This window comes from Phaseolus vulgaris, chromosome 7 (genome assembly GCF_051622355.1).
Source record: "Phaseolus vulgaris cultivar YP4 chromosome 7, ASM5162235v1, whole genome shotgun sequence".
In the NCBI taxonomy this organism is placed as follows: Eukaryota; Viridiplantae; Streptophyta; class Magnoliopsida; order Fabales; family Fabaceae; genus Phaseolus; species Phaseolus vulgaris.
Window position 1 is genome coordinate 13,160,092 of NC_143504.1, and position 7,928 is coordinate 13,168,019.

At 30.2% G+C, this 7,928-nt stretch overlaps 1 protein-coding gene across 1 annotated transcript; it reads left to right on the plus strand.

Moving 5' to 3' along the window:
- Positions 1-584: 584 nt before the first annotated feature.
- Positions 585-3,057, plus strand: LOC137827723 (heat shock factor-binding protein). The gene is made up of 5 exons (XM_068634012.1): positions 585-847; positions 1,049-1,102; positions 1,312-1,335; positions 1,422-1,464; positions 2,720-3,057. The coding sequence occupies exons 1-5, from the start codon at positions 845-847 to the stop codon at positions 2,860-2,862; spliced, it is 267 nt and encodes an 88-aa protein (XP_068490113.1). The 5' UTR covers positions 585-844; the 3' UTR covers positions 2,863-3,057.
- The last annotated feature ends 4,871 nt before the right edge of the window (positions 3,058-7,928 follow it).

The following is a 7,928-nucleotide window of genomic DNA, read 5'->3' on the forward strand; positions in this document are numbered from 1 at the left end:
TCTAAATTGATAAAAAAGGAATATGTACACCTAAAAGCAATATCATAATATATTATAGTAACATTATTTTTTTTAATTGAATACTATCCCGACATATCTTATCCACGAGAGTAGCTTGATAATGATAAAACCTAATTTCTGTTGGATGAAAATCATTTCAAGACTTGAAATAAAATTAGTAAAATTCTATCAAGTAATACTTTTGTCAAGCTTGAAAATAATATATCTCTCAATAAACTATTTACTAATAATTGGTTGCATAGCAAATTTTATTATAATTCCATTAAAATATTTGTAATTTGTTAGAATATAGTCTGTTAATGGTTAGTGATATAAGAAGATAATATTCCAATATGGTTGATACTAATCTATTATAAAAACAAATAAATATTTAACATTACAAGCTATTTTTATAAAAACAATGTTTATTTGGATGGTTAAAAAAAAGGAGTGTTGTTATGTTGATGTCATTAAAAATTTACTCTTTCATCACAACTCAATATATTATTCTTTTAGTTTTATTTTATATTTTAATATAAATTATTAATATATATTATTATATTATTGGAATGAGTTGTAAAGTAGAAGGATTTTGGCTGGAGTGTTAAACTATAATTTTTGAAAAAAAGTGCTAAATTTTTGTTTGTTGTTCTGATATCTAATGTACAAACTTAAAATAATAAAATCAAAATCAGAAGGCTTCAAGAACTAAAAGGGTAGTTTTGTACTTACGCAATAACTTGTAGGGTGAGATTAAATTGAAACGGTCTCATAGGTGCATCTCATATCATTTTGAATTGAGACCGCGGAGCAGAATATTTTGCAGCTGCATCAAAAATCATCCATGGTTTGTGTTCTTTCTCCGATTTTTGATTCTTTGTATCTTCTTTGTTAAGAGACTATATCCAATTTATCGTGTTGTTGTTTCTTGAATCCGATTCTGCATGTCTTTGAGATTAGGGTTTTACGAATTTGGGATCTCGTTTCAGCATTAAATTCGAGAGGCCTATTGTGCATTATACTCATTTTTTTCCCTTCATGACTGCAGGACGGACACGATTCACAGGACCCTAAGCAAAACCCTGCTGATATGACTGCCTTTGTAAGCTATTATTTGTTTTTATAAATCAATTATTTCATGTTGTTCTCTTCAATTTTTATCTTTGATGTGGCTGGTTTCTATTTACACTGTAAAATGGTCACTTTGCATGTTTTTTATCCTAATTTGCTGCAGTTTGTTTAAGTTTCATGATGTCTTTGTTAACGGAATCGATTTCTGACCTTTGTCTACCCTACTTTGTCTGCTTCCAGGTGCAAAATCTTCTTCAGCAGATGGTGAGTTGTATAGTATAGTTTTTAGAGCTGCATTTATGATTTTTTTGAGTATGTTCCACTGCTGCTAACTAGAATTTTGTTTCCAGCAAAATAGGTTCCAGACAATGTCCGACTCCATTGTTACAAAGAATATCCTTTTTGTGTGCTTTTCAAGTTCTTTAAATGTGCTAGTTGGAATTTGTTTAGGAAATTAATCTAGGACAATGATAATTTGTGCTTGACTGCATCTGTTTTTTTTTTCTCTCCTTCCCCCTTCTCCTTAGAATTGATTCAAAGGGCTAGTCTGGGTGGAGGTGTTTGGTTTGAGAAAATATATTTTTTTTTTCTATTTCCAAAAGTTTGTATAGGAAACAGTGAAAACAATTTTTTTTAATTATGTTTTTATTTTCTATTCTAACAATTTTGGTTCAAAATTTTAAAACCAGGAGTTGTATTTTTTGTAACTAAAAGGGAAAATAGTAGATCAAATAAGAAAAGTTTTTCTTCATACAAACTCCCTAAGGTGACTTACATTCTGTTGACAACTTACCTATATTTTACTCAACTGTCTTGCTAGGAATCACATTGGGAAGTTAGTTTAGGAATTAATGAATCCTCAAAAAGTTTGTTTATATAATGTTAAACTGTGATCTGTTAGTTTCAGTTCACATTGTTTCATTTCATCTGATTATTTGTGTTTTGTTACCAATATATAAATCTATTTCTGTTTTGTCACCAATATATAAATCTATTTCTGTTTTGTACATCACTGGAAACACTCTAATGCCCATGAACTTTGAATTATATAATGTTAAGCTGTGATCTGCTAGTTTCAGTTCACATTGTTTCATTTGATAACGTTTTGTTATAAATCTGTTTCTGTTTTGTAAATCACTGGCCACATCAAATGCCCATGAACTGTGATTTATTCAATGTTAAACTGTGATCCGTTCGTTTCAGTTTATATTGTTTCATTTGATTATTTGTGTTGTTTTGTTACCAATATATGAATATACTTCTGTTTTGTAAATCACTGGCATCACTCCAATGCCCATGAAAATGGATTCATGTCATCAGTACTCAAGCCAATAACATGATTGCATGTATACATTGTTAGGATCCAGATATGTGCTGTCACCTATTAGCTTAAGCTATTGGGAGGGGTAAAACCTTGACATACACAGTAACCCTGATGATAAATTACAAATGTGCACAACTGCACCTTGACCTTTTCCTTGTGAACTCAAAGTAATCACCTGTGCGGTTTAGAACCATTTGTGTATATATGATATCATGTTTTGGCTGAGGCAGGATGACTGTGCTTCCAGTTTTATTACCCAAGTGTTGTAGACTTGCCAAATACGTGAAAACTGTGGAAAAAATGTTTTTCTTGACATTGCTGTACTTGATGATATGGGAAGCCGTATAAATGAGTTAGAGCAAAGCATCAATGATCTAAGAGCAGAGATGGGAGTGGAGTCCTCTCCATCACCTGTGCCCACTGCAAAGCCAACAGAGGACGAAACCAAAGAAGAGGGTTCAGCTTAAGTGGCGTTCTGATTTGAGTTGCTCATTATTCATGTATTGCATTGTACAAGGATTTTGATATTCTGCATCTATATTTGTCTGCTGAAGTTGTTCGGAAAACAGATGTGCTGTATACCTATGAGTGCATCTAATCATTTGTAGCTAACTCGTATCGCTTTTTATGATTTAAGGGTAAACCTATTTTTTATGTTGCAACCTGCCTCTTTTTATAACTCACCATGCTCTGGCTGCCCGAATCCATACCCCCTGAATCCAGGGGTTGCTGTACTAATATTATTCATTTTTTATTGTTTCTACAAACCTGTTTATTTTCGAAATTTTTAAAGAAAGTTATTGTAAACCTCATTTACCAATGTCCAATGCAGGATATGCGATTCTGTATAACTCAGCTCCGACAATGGTGGTAGTTTATGGCATCATTTTAATAATTGTGATAAAATTGCTTGGGTAGTAACACTATTCATCCAGTACCCTACTACCCCCTTGTGCTGTATTCCGTCGCTTAAAATTTTTAATTCTTTGTTTTCGAATACATTTTACAAGTATTTGGTTGAACTACAAACTAGATCAATCTTAGTTCAATTTTAAAGCACTTCTAACTCAATTTAATAATAATAAAACTATAGTTTTAACTTTTGTTTAAATAACGGTTACTGAGGCAAATGTCTCTCCTTCCTCTTTTTTTTGGCATGAAATGCTACTAACATTATTTTTCCATACACTCTTGATTAAATTTTGTTAAAATTAAAATTTATGGTAGTCCCGTTCCATTTTTAAAGAGCCCCACTTTCGATTTTCTATTTTATAAAGTGTACTGCTACAATTTTTTTATTCCTTTTTTTACTGAATAAATAGAGAAAATTGATTAGAAAAAAAAATGAAGCAGGACGTGAGAATAATTAGTTAGAAAAAGCTAAGCAAGTATGAGCAAGGGAGGAAGAAAAGTGTTGTAGATACTAGAGGAAGATCAATAGGCATAACAGTTTTGTGGTGAGATTGAAAGTTCTCCTGAAAACTCAACAAATAATTTAGAGTAAACTCTCCATGTTTTATAAATTGCTTATACATTACAACAATGGCTGCTCTTATATATAAATTATTTACAACTATTACTATTGCTACTACTATATTATAAATTACTTACAACTATTACAATCACAAGCTTTCCTCAAATCTTAGCTTTGCCTCTGGAATGGGAACTTTCGTGGTTTTGTATTTACCCTAGTTGCTTAAATCATATTCATTTTTTTTTGCCTTACATCACAAGCAAATATCAATTTAATTGCTTTAATTAAGTTGGTTTTGTTTCTTAGCGTTGCTTCATCCTCCATTTAGCTGCGAAAACGCTAAATTTAGTTGTGACTTGATACTTTCTGATTTGATTTGTATTTTTAGTATAAATAATAAACAATTTTATAAAGAGGCATAGGAGAAAACATTTTATATGTGCTTTTCGTAAGAGAAAAAGAAAGGCTGTAATTCAAAGCCCAATAAAAAGAATGACAAACAAAAAGTTGCACTAGAACACATTTATGCTTTGTGAGTCACATGGAAGACAATACTCAATTATAGAGACCGTACAAAGATGTTATTCAATTTTATAGATTCTAAAACAATATTTACTTAAATTATGCAAGTGATCAATTAGTAAGCAAAAAGTATGTTTGTGTGGTAATGGAAGAATTCAAGTATAACTTACAGAATACGATAATTGAAGTATAACTTATAGGCATTGAACATTTCTTGCAAGTTATCAAAAAATATCCCAATAATCTATACCTTCATTCCAACATAAGTGTAATGGTGATATAGAGGAGTTGAGAATGTAATTATCGTGATAATCAATAAATATTTCTTTTCTCTTGTATATAAATTTAAAACTAGATTGATTATTAAGAGATATATTCAAATTTATAAAATTGATTATCAGGAGACCTTTCTTCTTGTAGGAAAGATAAATATAGTTTGAAATGTTTTGTTACTAGCAATTCACACTATAAAAAAATTATTAAATAAAAATCAATTTTAAAGACAAAAAATAATTAATTACTAAATTGACTAAATTAGATACTATTTTATAAACTAAAAAATTTATTAGTACTAAAGTAATTTCAATTATTAGTTACCAACTTTAAAAAAAATTTGATAGTTAAAACTTGGGTAACTAATTAAATACCAATTTAGAAACTATTTATTAATAACAAAAACTATTTTAGATACCAATAACTTTTTTAGTCACTAAAATAGTATCTAATTTAGTTAATTTAGTGACTAGTTATTTTTTGTTTCTAAGATTAGTTTCTATTTAATGATTTTCTTGTAGTGTCATTTTGGATGAAACTTACACCAGTTGGATGTGAAAAAATGTATCTCTTTATGGAGCGTAAGAAAAAAAAAATGTACATGGAGATTCCTTCAAGATTTGAAACTATAGCGAAAAGAATAAGATATGCCTTCCAAATAAGACCTTATATGTTCTTTAAGTAATCTTTAAAAGTAAGGTTTGGAATATTTACAAAATTAATGATTTTGTTAGCATATAACCAAAGTCAAGGAGTTCATAATTTATTCATAAAACAGTATGCTACAACTAAACTTACACTACTATTGGTCCACATGATTATTGTATAAGATGATGAAACAAAGAATTTGTCTTCAAAGAAAAAATAGATGGCCCAATTTAAAAGACGTGGAAAACCTTATATATTTCCTTGGAGTAGAAGTTACTTATTAAAAAAAGATTTTCATCTTTCAAAGAAAATACTCAATATCCTTAAATAAATAAGCGAGTTAGGATATAAAACCTTAATAGTTCCAATTGAATAGAATAAGTTAGGATATAAAACCATAATAGTTCCTATTGAATAGAATCATGAAATTGAAAGTGAGCTCTTTTGTAGAATAAAATCAATATAAAAAATGTGTAAGAAAACTTATTCATTTATCAGACATGATATCATACTTTCTTATGCAATTAGTGTGGTAAGATAATTTATGCATGACCATAGAGAAGGTCATAGACAAGTACTTAACAAAATTTTCCAGTAATTGAAGTCAAGTCCTGAAAATGGACTACTATTCAAGAAAGAAGACATTTTAACCTTGACGATATACATTGATGCAAAACTATGCAAGTTTTGTTATTGACAGAAAGTCCACATCTAAGTACTATATGTTTATGGGAGAAAGTATGGGACTTAGAGAAGAAAAAAATAAAATAAGGTACACTATTCAAGTGCATAAGTTAAATTTTGAATCCTAGCTCAAGGTGTGTGTGAAAGACTTTGGATGAAGATCATATTAGATGACTTTAAAATAAAGGTTAACATCCCAATGCAATTGTATTGTGATAACAAGTCAACCACAGACATTGCTCATAATCTAGTAGAACATGATATCACCAAACATACTAAATTTGACATACATTTTATTAAAGATAATCTTGACAGAGATATGATGGTTATAACCCGTGTCCTCATGCAACTCCGATTAGCATAATGGAATTGTCAAAGGCATATCCTAAGATCTTGTAGGCAAGTTGGGAATGCTCAATATTTATCTATCAATATTAAGGTTGGGAGTGAGTTCTATAAATAAGGGATTTTTATATTAATATATCCACAATAATTAAGAACAATATCTCGAGAATAAACACATTCATTCCAACAAATTTAATTTCTTTTTTTCAAAGAATGTGATTGTTACAAATAGAGGAGTTGAGAATGTAATGATCATGATTGTTATTAATAAGATATTTTTCTAAGTCTCATTACTTAAGTATTTTCTTATTATGTCAAACTCAAGTATTTTGAGTCCCTTAAATACTCATACAAGGTTTCTTCTAATTTTGTAGAAGTAGGTTTAAGCCATCCAATTTTAAAATGCTTAAGCCCCAAAAAAAATACAAACTTTGTTTTCTTTATTATGATGTTTATGAAAGTTCATAACTCTCATCCAAATTTTGTATTTAAACCTCTACCTTCAAAACTAAAAAAATAAAAATAAAGACCAAATACAAAAGGAATAAAAAATAAGTTTAAACATAAAGAATAATCTGTTGCAGGTGGCATCAATTGTCTCGTGGCAAAGGCCAAGTGGGCCAAGTCACAATTGAATCATGGTGCTTGGACTATTATGCTCTTAAGTAGAAACAATTGCGCCTTAACTATCAACTATAGTTTTTGGCCTAGTGTTACGTTCGATCCAATAATTAGTATCATAGTCAATTGTTGCAGGATGCACAAATTTCCTGTGGCATAGGCCAGGTTGGTTGAGCCACATTCTAAGAGTTCAATTTCTAGTGGGACAATTGTTGAGGGAGAGATTGTTGCAGATGACAACAACTGTCTCATGGCGGTGGCTAAGTGGACCAAGTTACAATCAAATTATGATGCTTAGGCTGTTACAATATTAAGTAGAAAGAGTTATACCTTGACCATCAATTATAACTTTGACTTAGTAGTAAACGCTCAATTCAACATAACCACTATAAGAATCAACAAGAACCATTTGATGGAAATAACCGGTAGGTACATTTAATTTGATCTATAGGGAAATGAATCTTTATTACTGTACTGGACAAAGTGCTTGGTGCTCAGTAGCTGGAACTCGGTACATTGGGTGAGTAGCTCAACTCTGTTGGGTTTAATAGTGCCAAAGTTCAAGAGGGGGGGTGAATTGATCTTTTAAAACTTCTTCGCAGAAACAGTGTTTAACCCAGTTTTACAGAAAATAAATCGATTTATGTAAAAATGAACAGATTTATTTCAGCACTGTTTTTTGTTTGAAAAGCTTTTAATTCAGCAAGATTAATCACAAGATTATGCAGTGAGAATTTCCAGCAGCACACACACAAATATCAGATTTGAAAAACAGTGAAACACACAAACTGCAAGCTTCAATTTCAAGCAAGTAATTAAGGTTCAATTGATAGCATGCTAATTAATTGAGTGATCTTTGCAAACAAGCTGTTCCAGTGGCTTATAACAGACTATGAATGTTCTTCTTGATGTTAAGCAATTTTCCAGAAATTAAGAACACTTAATCACAGAACAGCAAGCTTCAAC

What these genes read in the sequence shown, in the direction of transcription:
- LOC137827723 (XM_068634012.1), top strand. An exon ending in AAAATCTTCTTCAGCAGATG is followed by an intron (nt 1,336 to 1,421) that starts GTGAGTTGTATA and finishes TTTTGTTTCCAG; the next exon opens with CAAAATAGGTTCCAGACAAT. An exon ending in CGACTCCATTGTTACAAAGA is followed by an intron (nt 1,465 to 2,719) that starts ATATCCTTTTTG and finishes ACATTGCTGTAC; the next exon opens with TTGATGATATGGGAAGCCGT.